The 18481-nt window shown below is 49.4% G+C and overlaps 5 protein-coding genes across 5 annotated transcripts; 4 read left to right on the top strand and 1 right to left on the bottom strand.

Annotated features, from left to right (window-relative positions):
• Nucleotides 1–600: 600 nt before the first annotated feature.
• On the bottom strand, nt 601–3066 carry MRS44_013950 (uncharacterized protein; the record flags this gene model as incomplete). Its single annotated transcript, XM_065617387.1, has 5 exons — nt 601–1007; nt 1072–1489; nt 2004–2633; nt 2702–2935; nt 2989–3066. 5 exons carry the CDS (start codon nt 3064–3066, stop codon nt 601–603), a joined length of 1767 nt encoding a protein of 588 aa, XP_065473459.1.
• Nucleotides 3067–4215: 1149 nt separating this feature from the next.
• Nucleotides 4216–5992, top strand: MRS44_013949 (uncharacterized protein; the record flags this gene model as incomplete). Its single annotated transcript, XM_046276261.2, has 4 exons — nt 4216–4353; nt 4415–4485; nt 4556–4669; nt 4744–5992. 4 exons carry the CDS (start codon nt 4216–4218, stop codon nt 5990–5992), a joined length of 1572 nt encoding a protein of 523 aa, XP_046131929.2.
• Nucleotides 5993–8240: 2248 nt separating this feature from the next.
• On the top strand, nt 8241–9731 carry MRS44_013948 (uncharacterized protein; the record flags this gene model as incomplete). Its single annotated transcript, XM_065617386.1, has 1 exon — nt 8241–9731. One exon carries the CDS (start codon nt 8241–8243, stop codon nt 9729–9731), a length of 1491 nt encoding a protein of 496 aa, XP_065473458.1.
• Nucleotides 9732–10869: 1138 nt separating this feature from the next.
• Nucleotides 10870–13037, top strand: MRS44_013947 (uncharacterized protein; the record flags this gene model as incomplete). Its single annotated transcript, XM_065617385.1, has 3 exons — nt 10870–10974; nt 11165–11834; nt 11884–13037. 3 exons carry the CDS (start codon nt 10870–10872, stop codon nt 13035–13037), a joined length of 1929 nt encoding a protein of 642 aa, XP_065473457.1.
• Nucleotides 13038–14358: 1321 nt separating this feature from the next.
• MRS44_013946 (uncharacterized protein) lies at nt 14359–17171 on the top strand (the record flags this gene model as incomplete). Its single annotated transcript, XM_065617384.1, has 3 exons — nt 14359–14416; nt 14473–15762; nt 15874–17171. 3 exons carry the CDS (start codon nt 14359–14361, stop codon nt 17169–17171), a joined length of 2646 nt encoding a protein of 881 aa, XP_065473456.1.
• Between the last annotated feature and the right edge of the window lie 1310 nt (nt 17172–18481).

Genomic DNA, 18481 nt, shown 5'->3' with positions numbered 1-18481 from the left:
GGAGACGACGAGACTGGTGGCATGCAGTCGCCGGCGGGTCTATCGGACAAGACAGCCGAGTGCCTGGAGCAAAGTGTCCTTGGGACGAGAGACAGTTTGCATGTGAGGGATGCGGACCTGGGGGGTCCAGAGTGTAATAAACGTCCAGACCCCAGGTGAAGGTGAGGCGAAGAACGAGGGGATGTGGGTCTGGCGGGCGTATACAAGGCGTCGGAGAAGCGCTAAGGTTCAGTTGAGGGCGGCAGATCTGTTTGCTGGTTGGCTTGTTCTGATTTGGGTTTGGGGATCTTGGGGAAAAGGAGGGGAAAGTAGTTTATCTCCGCGGCTGCCTCAAGCCTCCATGACGGTCAAGACAGGGGGTAGTCCAATCAGAGCACTTGTTAGCGATGATACCTTAGTCTCCACTGTCATCCGCCCCAGGAACGAGTAGACTGGTTATAAAGCAATGATAGTCACACTCCCTGAAGCCCCCTATTCATTGAGAAGAGTCAGAGAGGCTTCAAAACAAATGGCCAGCATCATTCAAGCCTGCGATTGCCCTTCAACCCAACTTCAAACAGTGGTAGTATTACAAAGGTGACGTTGCCAGCCATCATGTGGCTAAGAGTTGGTCTTAGGCCATTTCCAGAATATATTAGCGCCCTCGACATCTGCCAAAGGATTCCCGTCACCTTGTCTGGCGCTGCCGTATTGCTCGTGAAACCCGCATTTTGTGTAGAACTCATCTTTGCCCAAGGCGCTGACCACCGACGCGCAAATACCCTCAGCCTCAGCCTGCTCCAGGCCCCATTGCACAAGCTTCCGGCCTACATTTCTCCCCTGGAAATCTGGGTGCACTGCTAATCCTTCGAGATACCACGATTCAGCGCGCTTGCCGCTCCATATCGTATCGAAGAAAGGATACGCCCGTTCCACGATGTCCTCCTCCTTGGGGTCGCTTGCACGACTAGGCCAGGCCCAAGCATGGATTTTCATGGCAACAGAAGACAGAGGCTTCAGCAGGTTTCCTGGGTTGATGGCTTAGCTTCGATGAATAGCCGTAGGGGAAACGAGATGGCAAGATATACTCACGAGGATCCAAGTACCAGCACTCCAGCTTCTGGCCCCCGTCTCCCAATCTTGCCCATTGCGCAATCCCGGCAATAACATCCCGGCCACTCTCGTCTTTGCCAATGGCGACGAGCCATTTCCAGCGGTAGTCCCAAAAGTTGACGCGTGCCCGCCGCAGCCAGTACAAGTCTACATCGTCAGGATGCTCGTTGCGATGAGGATGTATGAGCTGGCCAAACAGGTTATCCTCCCAAAATGCCTTTGCCATCACGTGGGCAATCTCGGGAAGTTCAGAGTAGCGCGCACCGCGCAATACAATCTCAGACATGCTTTTGCATGAGTAGCAAGTGATGGTGGCAAGATGTGCGACTGTATGGTCGAATGGTGGTGCTACTTGGGAAGCGTCTCGTTCTCCAGACAATATATCCTCCACACACTTCTACATTCACAATGCAAGTTTCAGGGACTTATGTTCTCTCCAACAATTGGCCAGTCATCTGGTGAAAATTTCGTTACACACCGTATCCTATTGACTTGAAACGGTATAGAGGTGGCGTAGTTCACCGCGACTAGTCAGGGTTCCCCTCGCAACTTGTATTGTGGTCCGATTGGAACGGAGCATCTATACCCTGGTTACCCAGCTCAGCTGCCGAATTGCGATCCTGGCTAGGGAGCCTGGCAAGGCCCGAAGCGAGGTTAGGCCAATGTCGGAAGTGTTACCTGGCCAGGCTCATCCACTTGCACCTAGCTTCGATTAAAAACGTTCACGCCACAGCTGAGGCAGAAGCCGAAAGTGTTGGAAGTGGAAATGGAAACCTATGAAACCATGCTTTTTCCGTCCCGACGACACGTCCCATCCCTCCCCTTCCGTTGCCCATCGACGAACAATCCTGCCAAACTAGTACTCAGCGATTAATCTATTGAGGATCCTCATAGGTGACGTTTCACGCCACCTCCTTGTTGATGATCATCTCTTGACTGCCTGTCCTGGAGCCTCCCTCTTCCTCTGACAGATTCTCCTGGTTATTGCTGCCGTGGTAATATGCCGCCGTGGTTTGATTCGAGACCTGGTCCAGCCTCCAGTTGTGCGGTCGGCCACGGGGCTCGCTTTCAGAGTGATCTTGGACCGAAACGGAGGTCGATGCTGCTGCAATTGCCGCTGCTGCAGATGAGGTAGCCTTGGAACGATTGTTCTGAAGTGACTGAAGGACGTACACATTGCTTGATCCGTATATGCTGAGGTCGAAGGCGAGTGGAAAGCCCATACCTATGGAGAATGATTTCAGGAAGTTCTTCAGGTTTGGCACAGTGGCAGAAATGAGGGACCAAGCAATCATGGCCTGTTGAAAGAGTAGACTGTTTGTGACGGCAAATTGAGGCTCAGTGGAGCCTGGGTATTTGCTGAAGCACGCTAGATGAATGGCTGAGAGGGCGATGAGCGGTATGCGGAATGAGAAGGCCATGACAACCTGATACTTGCAGGTGAATGACATACGGACGGTCCAGGACAGTTGCACAACGAGGAGCCAGGTAAGGATCTCGGTGAAGATGTCAATCGCCGTGATCACGGCCCAACGTGTATTCTAGAATCAATTCTCTAGTTAGGCATCTGATGATGAGGCCCCGGGGGTTGGACGTGTTTCCTCCGTACCTGGTTGGGGCATTGCTTGACGTTATCCAGAGCCAATAATGCATCGGCGCGGCAGTTGACCAAGAATGCCACGCAAGAGCCGACACCCCATGCCGCACTGAGCACTATCAGTCCGATGCAGACTGTTTTACTCTTTCCAGTCCTGGAGCCAATGATGCGTAGGATGAGGGCGAGGACAGAGCATTTGGCGAGGCTCAGGGCTAGAAGGCAGAGAATAACGGCTGCGAGAGTGGACTGGCAGTAGACGTGTTAGCTGATGAAACTAGTAGCCGTGCGCAGAGGCTTACTTTTGAAGATGCCGCCCATTGTTCCGTTGGCGTAATAGAGTTGAACTTGCCGAGGCCATTATTCAAGCCAACAAACATAGCGATCGATTGAGCTAAATGTAAGGCCTAGGTAATCACTACTCATCAATTTTGATACCGAATGCCATCCAAGTCGGATCAGCTTCCTTACCATTGCTAAAGCAAGGAGGATGTCATCAAAACCGAAAATCCGGTGCTTGATGTACGCCCTTGCCGTAGCCACAAGCGCGCTGTATATCAGCGACAAGATTGTTATGATCCACAACTGTCCGGCATGATCGTTGAACGCAACAGGTGAGAACCGAGGCGAGCCATCATTCGATGTTTCTGGATCCATGGGTATTGGAGACCTGTATGCCCGGCTCAAGAGAGGCGAGGAGTTGACAGCATTGCACGACTGAAAGAACATGGAACAGACGTTCTCAAGAGGGCAACGAATGACTATTAATCTCTCTGTTGCACAATTGCGGCGCGGCTCATCTACGACATCAGCTTGACGTAGTGAAAGGTCCGACGCCCATGGACGGGCGTACGTTCAGGGTTCTAGATGACGCCACAGGATATCTTGCCTCCAGTATCGCGTTGCACAAGAGCCTTGGGGCACACGAAGGGCCTAGGGAACTGGTGCTCGGTAAGATGTTGCGGAAAAGAAGGGATATTGCCCCTTACCAAGTGCATGAGCCGTGTTGGTGCCGCATGGTGGCGAAGCCTGTCCATGGCAACCCACTCATGCGCTCCGTTGCATTCTGGTTCACAAAAGCAAAAACCCTTCACATCCTGGACTCGGGTTGAAAGGCTCATTCAGCATTTGCCCGTTACCGGAACAAGTCCCGTTGCTGGCCGGAAGCTAGGAGTAGGCCCCTGCAGCCTACGGCACGGCACGGGACAGCTTGGACCAGGACCAACACCCTGCACACCAAGCCACATTGGGGGACTCGAGCTGATGTGTCAGATGTAATTAAATCCCACACCAGTTTGCCGTATCTCCCTGATCCTGTTACAATATTTAGACACAACACGGGTTTCGAAGGTACTTGGGTATTGCTCCTCTTCGTCGTGACTGTCCGGGCATGCATGGCTGCCGCGCGCATTCCCGTTCCTGCATTTCCCACGCAAAGCCAGCTATAGCTTTATTTTCACATCTCTCTCCTCTTTCTTTCTTCTCTGGTGAATCCAGTGCCGCCAAAGGGATTAGGAAACACCGCTAAAATGTCAATTGACGATAAGGAATTCCCCGACGTCCACAATGCCGCCATCGGCCACAACGACGATGTTGTCGATGAGAAGAGAGGAAACGCGGCCGACCGCGCGGACATGTACCGTATGGGCAAGGTCCAGGAAATGAGGGTTTGTGCCAGCAACTGTTGACATTTGCCCTGTTGAGTTTTGTTGACGCGACATCGCACAGAGGAATTTTCGCTTCCTGTCCATCTTTGGATTTTCTATGATCCTAATGGCGTCGTGGGAGTTCTCTCTGAGGTAAATTATGCTGACGGAACTCTCCGCCTGTCCTGGCTGTTGGTCAACTAACTAAGCCTGTTGCTCAAAGTGTCGCTACTGTCGGACTTATCAACGGTGGCACCGCCGGTTTGATCTGGATGTTCTTTATCTGCTGGGTGGGCTTCCTTTTGGTGAATTCGTCGATGGCCGAGATGGCTTCAATGTGAGTAGTGCCCAAACTGAAGAACGCCCCCTCCGGACATGCATTGCCAAATCACTGACGCCAATATTCTACAGGGCTCCCACAACTGGAGGACAATACCACTGGGTATCCGAATTCGCGCCGCCACAGTACCAGAAGTTCATCAGCTACCTCATGGGATGGATGTGTGTGCTCGGCTGGCAGACGTCCTGTGCCTCCTCGGCGTTCATTGCTGGCACGCAAATCCAAGGCCTCGTCGTCCTGAACTACCCCGACTATGTCCCCGAGGCCTGGCATGGCACGCTACTCACTGTGGCCGTTGCTGCTTTCTCGGTACTCTTCAACACTGTCCTGGCCAGAAAGCTGCCATTGATTGAGGCTCTAGTCCTCATCATTCACATCTTCGGCTTTTTTGGCATCCTTGTCGCTCTCTGGGTTCTCTCGCCGAGAGCCGACACCAAGGCTGTCTTCACCGAGTTTAGTGATGGCGGAGGTTGGGGCAGCCTGGGAGGCTCAACCCTCGTGGGCATTCTTGCCGGCATATTGCCACTGCTGGGTGCAGATGCTGCCGTCCACATGTCCGAAGAGCTGCGCGATGCCAGCCGTACTCTGCCGCGTTCCATGATCATGACAACCATCTTCAATGGCGCTTTCGGATGGATCATGGTTATCACGTTTTGCTTCTGCATAGGCGACCTTGGGGAGGTGATGACGTCGCCAACCGGCTATCCCTTCATGCAGGTCTTCTACAACTCGACGCAGTCAGCGAGCAGTGCTACCGCGATGGCGGTGTTCATCGTTGCCATGACGGTGTTCTCCAATCTGACCATGGTGGCCACATCCTCGCGCCAGCTCTTCGCATTCGCACGAGACCATGCTGTTCCCTTCAGCCCTTGGTTCTCCAAGGTACCAGCAGGATGGGATGTGCCCCTCAATGCCATTCTGACGACTTTCCTTATCTCCAGCCTTCTTTCCCTCATTAACATCGGCTCCGCTGTCGCACTGAACTCGATCACTTCTTTGGCAACAACATCACTTCTCTCCAGCTACATCGTCTCCATTGGCTGCATGACCTGGCGGCGATGGACGAAGAGCCCGCTTCTGCGCTCTAAGTTCAGCCTGGGTCAGTGGGGTCTCGCTATAAATATCGCCTCCGAGGCCTTCCTCGTCGTGATTTTCGTCCTGGCATTCATGCCCGGTAACCCTAATCCGACGCCATCAGAGATGAATTGGAATATTCTGATTTATGGTGCCGTTACACTGTTCTCTTTGGCATACTACTTCTTCCGTGGAACTCACCAGTATGAAGGTCCAGTCGTCTACGTCAGAACCCTTCAGCAGTAAGGAGCAATATAGCGAGCCGCGTCTACATGGGATGGCCTTCCAAGTTCAAAAGTATGATCTAGTTTGTATGGGATTCTAAATAACGGGCTCATAGAAAAGTCACGAGCGAAATCATAAATATAGTGCCTCTCTACCTGTTAGAATCGTACCCGTGCTTCGCGAGTGGGTGACTTGCTGTTTGAAAGAGCCTACTTACTCAAGTATTAAAGACACAATTCCGCCGCCTTTTTTAGGCAACAGATGTAATAATAATAAAAGTACTCATTTCTTCCGTAATCGCTGACACGCTGTTGTGATTAGAGCCCCACTTGCCGTCTGGCCTTATTACTCCGTACCCCAGAGAGTGATCTATAATAATGATCTATAACACTAAGAGCTATCAGACTGTAATAACGAAGCAAAGGTCTCCCCTCCCGGATCTAATGTCTCGTTAGGATGCACGTCTTGAGCAACACAAAGAGGGTTGTTTGATCACTGACCACCGCTCGGGCTCCCCTCAAACATAGCACGGTCCTCGCAACCCCCCAGTAAGCTAGCCCAGCTCGACCAAAGCAAGGTGCAGTTCGGACGGCAAAAGTATATGACTGTTTTGGTGTTGCTGCAGGGTTGAGCATCAGGCAGCGATGGGTCAATGCATTTCTGGCAAAGAAAATATCGCATCTTGCCGGTTTTATCCGCCGTGGCTTTTGCCGCTAAACAAGCAACTGATAGGTCGTATCGTGTGACGTAAGATAGGAGGCTCGGTTACAACCAATGCCTGCAATCCGGCAGCAAGCTTTTTCCTGTAAGGGCGAATAGATAACGCAGATCATCTAGTCAGCTCGAAGCGATCTGCACGGAGCGGTCTGCCCTACTACAATGTTGATGCTGACAGGGTGTGCGGGGCAAGCGCTGCAACCTTCAGTCTGTGTCACCTTAAACTGAGGCAGGAAGCCACAGCCCAATGATTCCCAATCCGGTCGCACTTGCTGCCGAGTCGATAGTTTCTCCTCTCACAACTCCGCCACGATTTCTCATGTACCTTCTTTTAAGGCAACTGCGTCTTGCACCTCTCGCACCGGTAAGTGACCCGCTAAGCCGAATAAACGCCGCCTTGGCTCTAGGTTGCTCACCTCTACATTTGTCCGTTGATCAAGCGCCACCGAAAGTCTAATCAGCATGTGTCCCCGCCACGGCTTGATCAGCTACCTGCAGTTGGGCACCTATCTGGCGTGTGCTCATATATCCCCCCTGCTTGTAAGACTCGACCGCTACGATGGGGTTGTTGTGGCTGCAGCCGGTCAAACAAGCCGTGTATAGGGTCTCTGACAAGGGTTTCCATCATGGCCAAAACGGCAATAGATCGACGAAGTTTTCTCTTTCCCGGGACGGAGATAACGTAGATCATCCCATCAAGGTCCATGGTCCCCGGCCTTGGGAAGGTAGGTAAAGGGCACTTGAGCGATGGTACGAATGTGAGGGCAATGACCTCCAAACCAAAGACGTTTCTGATTTTTGGCTTTTGAGTGGAAACAAGATGCGTCGTCCCGTAATTTCTCTTCCATTTTAAAAAATCGAGCCCATCAAGCTGCTTTCCATCTGCGGCGACAGGGAATCAGGACCGGGGGCATGGACGCTGGGGACCGTGCACGCGCCAAGTTTTCTTGTATTCGGACCCAATACCAGATCCGAGAAGCGTGCACGGACCAGGGAAAATGGTATTGGCTGCCAACACCAGTGGCAATTGGCACAGTAGGGCAAAAGATTGGGCCTCGATTGCAATTAAGCAGGTAGGTAGGTTTTATTGCGCCCGGGAGAACTAGTCTCATCTCCTGAGTGCGCGTAGCCCTCCCAAGATGCCACGATGAGAGGTCTGGTCCAATCAGAAGGCGCCAAATAATTCCTCTGCTAAATTAGGTAGTGATAGAAGTCCCAACAATATTGGTCATTACAAATCACAACCTTGCAAATGTTGGAAGAACTGAGAGTTCCCCCTAAGCTTCAGGATCAAGATTAAAGTTTGAAGTCCTACGATTAAGGTTCAAAGTCCTAGATGGGATCATTCAAAGATATAAGGCCCCAAAGGGCCTCTCATTGAGATCATGAAAACTTAACTAAGAATAATCACAATCACGACAACAAGAACTACCTTTTGTCAAGTGCACTCAGCATTCCTGCGCGACACAACAACAGGTTATGAGCCCGGCTGGCGAACACCGGGTTTCTCTTCTGAATCAAAGAACCGAACTTTAACCTTCTTCCTCCCAAGATGCCTTCACGGCAAGTTCCACGATTTACCATGCGAACACGTCATAACACGATAAGAGTATCGCCTGAATCTGAATCATCGCAATCGAGTGTTTCAGATCAACAGCATGCTCTACCTTCAAGTTATGATAGCACCATGGCTAGTTCCGACAAAAATACTCTTTTTCTCCCTCAAGAGCTCAAACTTGGAGGCCCTTCCAACTGGGAGCAATACTCGCCGGCTCAAAAGGCCATTCTTCGGATCAATGGCCTTGAAGATGCTGTCTTCGGCGATTATCCTTCGGAAGAACAACGGACTATGGATCAGAAGATCAGAGCAGCAAAAGCTGCCGTCTCCATTAGAGGCAACTGTACCGGAGAGGCTCTCAGCCAACTGGTTGGGATCGAAGACCCCCAGGAGATGTTCAACATCCTCCAAGCCTACTGCGTCGGCACCGGTCCAGTCCTTCTGCAAACAACATTGTATCAGTTCATCCGGATCAAGACCAACTCATACGAGACAATCCCGCAATTTAATGTTGACTTTGAGCGCCTCGTCAAACTACTTCTCGAACAGAAGGAGCCAATTTCAGACACTCTCAAAAAGGTGGTTTATCTAGCTGCCTGTGAGAACGAGTACCCCGATTGGACCGCTAGGCAACGGGCACTTCTTCGGTCCGAGCATCCACCTACGATTCGATCAATGCAGCAAGATCTCATCGACGAAAACCGATCATCGGACGAGGAAGACAGACCTGGATCAGCCTCTGCATACTGGGTCCACGGAAAGAAGACTGGCAAGAAGGGCTCCAATACAAGGAATCGCAAGGCTAGCAATCGTCACAAAGACAACTCCAAGAATTCCAAACCCAATACAACTCGCCAAGAAGCCAGTCACCGGATCAACAAGCATAAGGATCATATCTGCACAAACTGCAGAAAGAAGGGTCACCACGAAAATGATTGCTGGTTCTCCCACAAGGACAAACGACCTGACTGGGCCGTCCGACTCGCCAAGGAATTTATGGAATACGACAATCAACACGATGACGTCAAGAATCTTCATCTTAAGGAGTCAAACCACATGACGGTCGAAAGGTCATTCATGATCCTAGAAGACGAAGTCTCGAATGAAACCATGGAGACGTGCAGAGCCTCACTGGACAACGTCAATGCACATATGAAATGGCTCTTCGACACTGGTTCTTCAGTTCACATTTGCAACAACCGGAGTCTCTTCAGCGAACTCCAATCTGCAGCACGAACAGTCCTCATCACCGGTGGCGGGAAGGTTTTCCCATCTGGCAGAGGAACAGTCGAGGTTACCTTTGTCAACAAGTGGCAAGAAGAAGTCACCATTAACCTCAAAGACACTCCATTCATCCCTGAGTTTCCAGTCAACGTCATGTCTGGACTCAGGCTCTATAAGAATGGTGGTTGGATCAGTGATCGGAATGGTCTGGTATGGTCTGGTATGGGGGGTCAAACCACACCATACCAGCTGCTTATATAATAACCGGTATGGTATTACCGGTAAGACCAATAATACCATTAAGGATGCCAAGACTGTTAAGACTGTGAGGATTCGAGGTCAATCGAGTTCAATTGGCAGTAAGGGTTGGGTTCTAGATACAAGACGTAGCGTAAAAGAGAAGTAAAAGGGAAAACAAGATCAATCTGTCCCTGGTTCAGGGAAAATCTTCAGTATCACGTGCGACAGCACGTGATCAAATGAGTTCGTGACAGCGAGGTTGGAACTAGAGATTCCATAGGTAATACCTTAATATTGTAAATAGGTTATGTGTCGTAGGATTATAAGTTCTAAGCCGAGAAAATGTTGACCTTAAGGAGGCGCTAGCCAGTTTAGTCCATAACCCAGCCGCCTAGCGCCACCAACTGGGCCTATTTTTAGTCTATTTTAGCCTTACCGGTATGACTTGGTATACCGGTAATACCATGGTATTGAGATTTCTTCAAACCATACCAAGTCTTGGCGGTATATACCATACCAATACCAACTCATACCAGACCATTCCGATCACTGAGGTGTAGTAGTAGTCACGTAGTCTCTGGTTCCAACATCGAGCCAACACGAGTGCAGATCCAACTGCCTAGGGTCAAGAGCAGCAAGGACCGTCCTCTCGAAGTGATAGAGGCTCTCGTACAGACTCGGCCTGGCAAATGTGTTTTTGACATCGTGAGTCTGGAAGAGCAGACGTGGGTTCCGAAAGTACAGTGTTGCGAATAAGATGGCAATAAAGTAGTATATTACAATACATACCATATAATATGCGTTTTCTGATATTGTGACAATATGATATGAAGACTGCGATATTGTGACCATATAATATGAGGATGTCCATATTGGCAATATACTATCTATATTGGGTTGTCAATTCTTGAGTGAATTGCCTTGTGAAAGCTACCGAACGCCGCCCTACCCTATACCAGTGACAGGGATAGCTCGCAATTTATTGGCTCTTGTTCACTTTCACGCACTTCTTTGTTGACAATTAGACCTATCATGCGATCACGCGTGAAAGAAACGCGTGAGGGAGGACAAACCATGTTGGGTTGGGCCATCTTCGCTTCTGCTCCCCCCCCTTTTTTTTTTATCACTTCTCGATCTTAACTTTACAGATCTACCCGCCATGCCTCAACAACGCCTCCCTTTTGTGCAATCGTCGCAACGAAGAGAGTCGTCAATTTCCAGCGACTTTCTGGAGTTTTCCGGCAAGCAATTGGATAATCTGGACGTAAGCCAAACATCCAAATGCCTGTCATCTCGACCTCGCACCGCCTCCACAACATCCTCCACCAAGCCCAGAACATCATGGGTCTTCTCTCATATGCCAGACGAGGAGGTAGAGACGAGATACTACAATCAGCGGACCGGAAAAGAAGAGTGGCGCTGCAAACATTGTGACAAAACCTATGCCTCTTCAGGGGGGTACTGCAGCTCCTGCAAAACATCTCATGGACCCTCCTCCTGACGGCCACGGTCTGCCAAAAGGAGCCCCGCGGACAGCGAAAGTTACAACTATACGAACTATTATCGAACAAGCTCGTGCTGCGGCAGAAGAAAATCCCCGAAAACGCCGTCGACTCAACGATCAATCCGGAGACTCTATCGACCCGGACCAGCTCGAAGTGTTATACGTGAGGTTTATCACGGCCTGTTCTCTCCCATTTCGGCTCGTGGAATGCCCAGAGTTCCGAGCTCTCTTGGCCTACATCAATGACGATATCGAGACTTGGCTTCCGGATACGCATGATACCGTCAAGATATGGATTATGCGCCAATATGAAGACCAGAAAGAGAGGGTCAAGCAGCGCATACAGTCGGCAAAGTCAAGAATTCACATCAGCTGCGACCTTTGGACTTCTCCCAACTCTTTGGCCATCTTAGGCGTAGTCGCACACTATGTCACGGAAGACGGCCAGCTGGAACACCATGTTTTGGCGTTGAAAGACATCGACAGTGAGCACGACGGCTCTCATCTCGCTGTGGCCATTTTGAAGGTGGTTGACGAATGGGGCTTTGCATCCAGGCTTGAATATTTCGTAATGGATAACGCCGGCAATAACGACACAATGATGAGATCCCTTTCTCTTGGTGAGTACAACTTCACTCTTTCTCGCATGCCCTAACATTCACACCACAGGCCTCCTACGCCGATATGACATCCAATACGATCCCAAAGTGCACCGACTCCGCTGCCAAGGCCATATTATCAACCTCGCCGCCAAAGCCTTCCTCTTCGTCACCGATAATGAGAAGCTCGAACTCGACGATCCTGGTGTGCATAATGTGACACTAAAACATATTGAAGCGTGGCGGAAGAAGGGGCCTCTTGGCAAGATTCACAACTTCGTCGTTTTCATCCAACGAAGTGTCCAGCGCAGCCAAAAGTCTCTTGCTATTAGCCATAACCGTAAGCTCGCACGGGACAACGATGCAAGATGGAGTTCGTGGTATAACATGCTGCGAGTGGCCCTGAACCTCAGAGATGCGATTGACGGCTATTTCAACAAATGGATGGAATTAGATTGCGCTGGAGACGAGCTCTCTTCAGAGGACTGGATCATCTTGGAGAAAATCAAGTCCTTCTTAGAGAAGCTGAAGATGACGACCAAGGCTCTCGAGTCATCGTTTGCAACACTCGACAACGTCCTCTTGGCTATGGATTTCGTTTTGGCACAATTCGAAGCAGGGAAGGAGGCATATATTGACGATCCGATAATGGCGCCAATGTATAACTCGGGCTGGGCCAAGTTGGACAAGTACTACCGGCTCACTGATGAATCGCCTGCCTACGTTGCCGCTATCGTGCTCCACCCTTCGCATAAATGGCACTACATACAGGAGAACTGGAAAAAGGAGTGGGTTGAGTCGTCAAAGAAGTTGATGGAGACGCTGTGGAACGACTATAAACCCGTGGAATCACCTCTTCCTCTCTGCGAGGTCCCATCGACGACCACGAACGAGTTCTTGAACTGGAGGAACAAGCACCTGCAGCCGTCACTCGTCACGGACGAATATGAACGTTATTGCAAGTCTGAACGGGTTTACGGGTTCACAAGCGCCCTTGCATGGTGGCTAGAGGAGACACAGCAGAAAAACTACCCAAACCTGAGTAAAATGGCGGTGGACATACTGTCAATTCCCGCAATGTCTGCTGAGCCCGAACGACTCTTCTCTGGGGCCAAGATAACCATTACAGATCGTCGAAATCGGCTTGGGAGTGATGTAGTCGAAGCACTGGAGTGCCTGAAGTCATGGTTTGGGATACGAGAGTTTCAAGGTGATGTACTTTAGCTGCCGCAGTAGAATAACCCAGATCACGTGCAATAGAATGGGATGTATTGTCACACTGGCAATATATTGGGTTCTTGGCAATACAATACAATATAGGCCAATGTCATATGGCCTAATACAATATGCACCACTTGGCAATACAATAATATTGCGAGGCTTCCATATTGCCAATATACGTATTGTTTATATTATTCGCAACACTGGATGAAGTACCGAGGTGAGGGGAAGCTCAGGTGGTTTCGAAGCCGAGTCGGATGGATAAATAACGGCCCGAAGAACCAATGAGAACAACGGCGCAATGTGTGGTGGTGTTGTCAGTTAGTGCTGGAGGCCCACCGCTAACGACTAGCGCGACCATTAGATCAGGCTGAGCACGGGGTCAAAGGTTACATATTCCCAGGCCATTCGGCACTGCGAACCCTCTCAACTCGGCTCAGTCTTACCCTTTTGTCTCCTAGGCATACGGCTTGGCGAAGTGAGGTCGCAAAGCTTAAAAAGACGGCCTTCAGCTGCCGTCAGCGGCAATAGAAGGAGGCCACAGGGGCCGCGGCAATCAACGAAGGGATGTGAGCAGTGTGATGGAGGACTTTGTAACTCTCGATATTGTTGGGACTTCTATCACAGGCTAATTTAGGTGGGAAATATGTACCTTACATTCCGTGACGTCTGATTGGCCTGACACCCCAGTCGTGGCCGCCACGCAGGTTTCGCACGTAAGACGGGTGCAGAATCACACCGAACTGACAGACGAGTGGAAATTCTCATTCTTGACAGGTGCAGCGATAAATATCAGCGGCGCAAAATCGAAAGAATGTACCTTATACGGAGTACATCTCTGCAACTAAATGGACGGGGTAGAGAGGCAGTGCGTAACCCTATTAGGAAAGTCGATTATAAGGATCTGCCGACGGACCTCCTAATCTGGGATTAGCAAGCGAAATCTTGGAGGGTCTTCACGTCAGATGGAGGAACATTTCGACCAAGGGGTCTCTACAAATGGTAAAGGGTGCCTCAGGGCCTGCAGTTTAGCCCAGTTAAGGCTAAAACCCATACTATATTAAGTAAGGCGAAGTCGGCTCTAGGAACTTGTTGCTCGACCAGAGGTACTACTTAGTGGGTACTCCGCTCTTAGTTCCTTGTTCTGATTGGCCATCCATCCTGCTACCTGGGATCTGTAGTGATAAAATGCTTTCAGTTGCTTGCCCACTCGAACCCTCGCAACCGAAATGGTCTCCTGTCCCATTACAACAGTTGTTTGGAAAAGCCCACACCTTGCACACCGCACTGGACTTTTGGTCAAGTTTCAGCTTTGCTTTTCGGGATGGCTGGCATTACTATTGGAGAAGTCTCTGCAATGATCAACGCAGCCATTGTCTTGGGTATGATTCGTGTGCAATGTGGATGGATCAGCACTGACAATGCACTTCAAGTTCAGTTGACTTTCCCTCTCGCCATAGTGCTCGCAATGGTTGGCTTGCTGGAAAACCAGGAAACCGCAGCCACATGGTGCACACTGATCCCCTAGTAACCTTTCACCACCAAATTGCTGATAGACGTCCCAGGACTGCGGTTGCACGCTTGATTCAAGGCTCATTCTGGCCCTCAATACTCCGTTCGGATTATTCCCTAAACCACGGGGTTCGAAAACGGGTTTCGGTCTTATCCTGGACAACTACAGTTGGCTCCATTCTCCTCGTTGTAGTCGGGGTATCGACTCCCTTGGGACTATCGGAACAGCTGCAGCTGGCCGGGGAGGAGGTAGTTTCATGGACTTATGCGCCAGATTTTGGACCGATAGGCTCGGGAACACCTTTCAGAACTACCTACGAGTATTCGCGGCTGTGTGGCCTTACCACTCCCTTTAACTGCCCGGGGGTTGACGGCGGATATCAAACCTGGTACAACGAATCCAGTGGATGGTTTCGCACCGATACCACATTTAATAAGAGCAGAAATATTGTCGATTTGAGGATACCTCAGAATGTGACTGAAGCGTTCACAAGCGCCACAAGGAACACCACAGTCTCCAGCATATTCGATATCCAGTATCGATCTTACAAGCATGACACAACTGCCTACACCTCAACCGAATACCCATTACAGAACAACTCGCTATATACTATCGGCTCTATGCGCACGCTTCAGTCGCTGATCTTGAACGACAAGATTGAGCTTGTACAGGGTTTAGTGGTTAACACCATCAACGGCGGTGTGGGCTTTCGCAATCATACCATCCCTGAACAAATTGAATTCGGTTCGTCATGGCAAGAGGATCTCCTCTGGATCGAACCCGTCACGGAATGCGTGGACACAAACCTCATAATTGAGTTTGACAACATTTTATCTGAGACTGATAACCCGCACGAAGCACAGTCTTTTCTCGTTGACAATGGCGGTTTCGTCAATCTTTCACCCGACTTTCCTTCCATTCATGAAAACACCACGGAGAACGATCCGCAGCTACGTGCATCGGCGTACCGCGCCGCTGCCTTTAATAACGCATTCGCAGCAGCTTTCTACAACTTGACGGTAGGAAGGAAGGACCATGGCAAAGCGCATTTAGGCGCAAGATACAATCTGACTGGCAGTGGAGCACCCCACTCCCAGTATCTTCCCAACATTTTTGAAATCAGCATAGGTCCCTTGAGTGGGTCTTATCTACCGCTGCCAGATACCATGTACAACGGGACAGGGGATATAACCAGCGAGAATTGGACGACTGTAGGTAAGTCATTCTCTCGAGTTCTTTAAACCCATCCCGCCCGGGGTTGTTAACTGTAGCCTTTCAACCTTTTCCTGCTTCCGACCACAAAAGCTGTTCTCTGACTAATCCCAGATGTCGGGACACGTCGCTACGGTGGCTTGGACGTTGTAAATATGTCGACAGTTGGAATCCAGGTCGGCATGATTATGGGAGCACCTCATCTGACGGACGGCTCGGATTCCTTAATCCTCGAGCCTAAGACGAAGTGGACTCAGAATATGATAGCCTGTGCATCAGCCGCTCGCGCTTCCATCAAGACGGTGAAATTTACGGCCAACGGCACTAGCCTCGAAAACGTTCGTGTCGTTCAGGTTTTAGATAAAATCTTTCCCGACGAAGCCAGCATGCCTCTATGGGCAATAGAGAGAACAAATCTCACCATCAAAACGTATTCGCCTCTTTGGGGTCTGGTCGATGACAGATACGAGAGTTCAGAAGCATTCCTAACGACGCGAAAACGGAGCCTATGGCTTCCCGCTGGTCGGGGCTTCCAGGCACAGCACGCCGGACTGGAGATGTCCATCTTCGATTCAACCCCCGCCGATGCACATATGATGGCACTTTCAGCCGCATACGATGTGGGGAATTCTGTCTCGCCAGGTCTGGGTCAAATGGATTACACTGCTGTGGACAATTTCGGCTTGTATGTCCGCTGGAGGGACCTTTCTCGATCGTCAGAAACCGCAAGAACACTGATCAATCTCATCTGGACGGATATCATGGCAAACCTTGTTTTGGGGACAAAGCCAGGCCCTTTTTCGTCAGAGAAAATGCTTGACAATCCGTCGTATGATAGAGTGGCTCAATTGTGGAAGCGACACATTGTCTATGACCTGCGTTACGCAATTCCGGCCATAGTCTTGCTTGCACTCTGGTTAAGTATCCTGTTGGGATCCACGCTACTCATCCTCTTGTCGCGAGTTTCGTTTTCCGCGCTTACCCAATTGGCGAACCAGCTGGCGCCTGGTAGGATCGCGGTCAACTTTCTCAACAGCGAGGCTTGCCGCTCAGATGCACCGACAAAGGAATGGGGAACGAGAGCAGGATCTTTAATCATCGGCTTCGAACGAGACGGAAATCAACAACGAAACGACAGTAGTGTGGTAGCGGCTTCACAGAATGCAGGATCTAAGAACACCAGAGACTTGGACAGAGCGGATGATTTGAAAATGGTGACCGTCGCCGGTACTAGTGGCGATCGAGCCTCCGTACCGGTCTCTTCCATCTTGACGTTAAGAGGGGCGGCGTCATCTGGCGCATCTCTAACGTCGAAGAGAAAACCCGGCCCAGAATCATCCTCCCTCTTACAAGTGGCCGCACCGTCTGAACCGGAACCAGGTACCGAGGGCCAATCTCGAAATCTGATATGAAGAGTTCTCAAAGGGGTGGCCATTGCAATGGTTTCTATTGGGGTTCACGTTTGGGAGAAAACGGATAGAGGGGGTAGTTTTATTGGGGTTGCCTCACGTGACGACCACACTGCAGAATAGGCTTCCCGGCTTCGGGGGGCTTACTGAGGGGTCAGAAGGCGCGGAAGGAAGAACCTTCGTCTCTACGTTCCTCAGGCAGAGGAGAGGCAAACCGGTCGCGGTTTGCGCAAATGAGCCTTGAGGAACGGAGCTTGATATCGGAGATGAATTCACTAGCAGGTTGGGAAGGAAGCTAAAGGAAGCTCTTGATTTCTAACTAATGTGTGGGAAAGGAGGGTCTTTATCTAACGTGCATGATAAGCGAGTCGGAAATACAAGCGAGTCGGAAATTGAGATTTACACCTTAAATCGCGATTTTGTGAAAATTCTTACATATTCAAACTGAACCCAAAACGGCTCAGAGCTGAGAACTAGGTTATCTAGTTAATAAATTATATCAAATCTCTTTTCTGAAGTTTTCGGATTTTTGTTTATCGAGATATTAAGAAAAAGCTTGTTCGCACTGTCTTTTTCCTCACTTTCATATATAACGGGCTAAATAAATTAACTAAAAATCTTAAGAAAATACTGTGTTGTGACTTTTTATCTAAAGAGTATCTATCGAGTTTTTTTTTTAGGAGTTTTCTTGTTGAATTTCCCGTTTTTAAAAATTGGAAATTTTGTCATTAAGCTGTACAGTATCCATTTCCGACTCGCTTGTATTTCCGACTCGCTTATCATACACGTTAGACAACATGAATAAACCACTTAAGGCCCCTTCCTATCTCTGCCTCCCGCAATCCATTTCTCTCAGCATTTATTTCTTTCTGTTCCATGACATGACATACGCTTAGCCCAACGCGGAGCCAGAGCAGGCCATTATCAACAATGACTATGTTCTTTAGTCATTAAACTCCGAGAAAGGGCCAACGTACATAAGCGAGCGGCGCAGACAAGCGAGCGACGCAGTTAAAATTTCTTAGTATTTACACTTTAAGCTTAAAAAATTCTTAAAAATTAAAGTTAAGCTTAAAATAGCTACAAATTAGTAAGTAAGACTATTAATATATTATTAGCTTAAAAATAATTTTTTTTTAAATTTTTTAAAAAAATCTTTATTAAGTTATTAGATAAATTTCTATTCGCACTGTTTTTTTTAAGTTTTTTATTTTTTAAAAAGTAATATCATTTTTTAAAAATCTAAAAAAAAATACCTAGTAGTTTTCTTTCTAGTTAAATATTTAAAAAATACTGTTATTAAGTTTCTAGCT

Source organism: Fusarium solani (genome assembly GCF_023522795.1).
Source record: "Fusarium solani strain SB1 chromosome Unknown bctg00000009, whole genome shotgun sequence".
Classification (NCBI taxonomy): Eukaryota; Fungi; Ascomycota; class Sordariomycetes; order Hypocreales; family Nectriaceae; genus Fusarium; species Fusarium solani.
The sequence above is the reverse complement of the archived record's forward strand: the minus strand, read 5'-3'. Positions and strand labels throughout refer to the sequence as shown.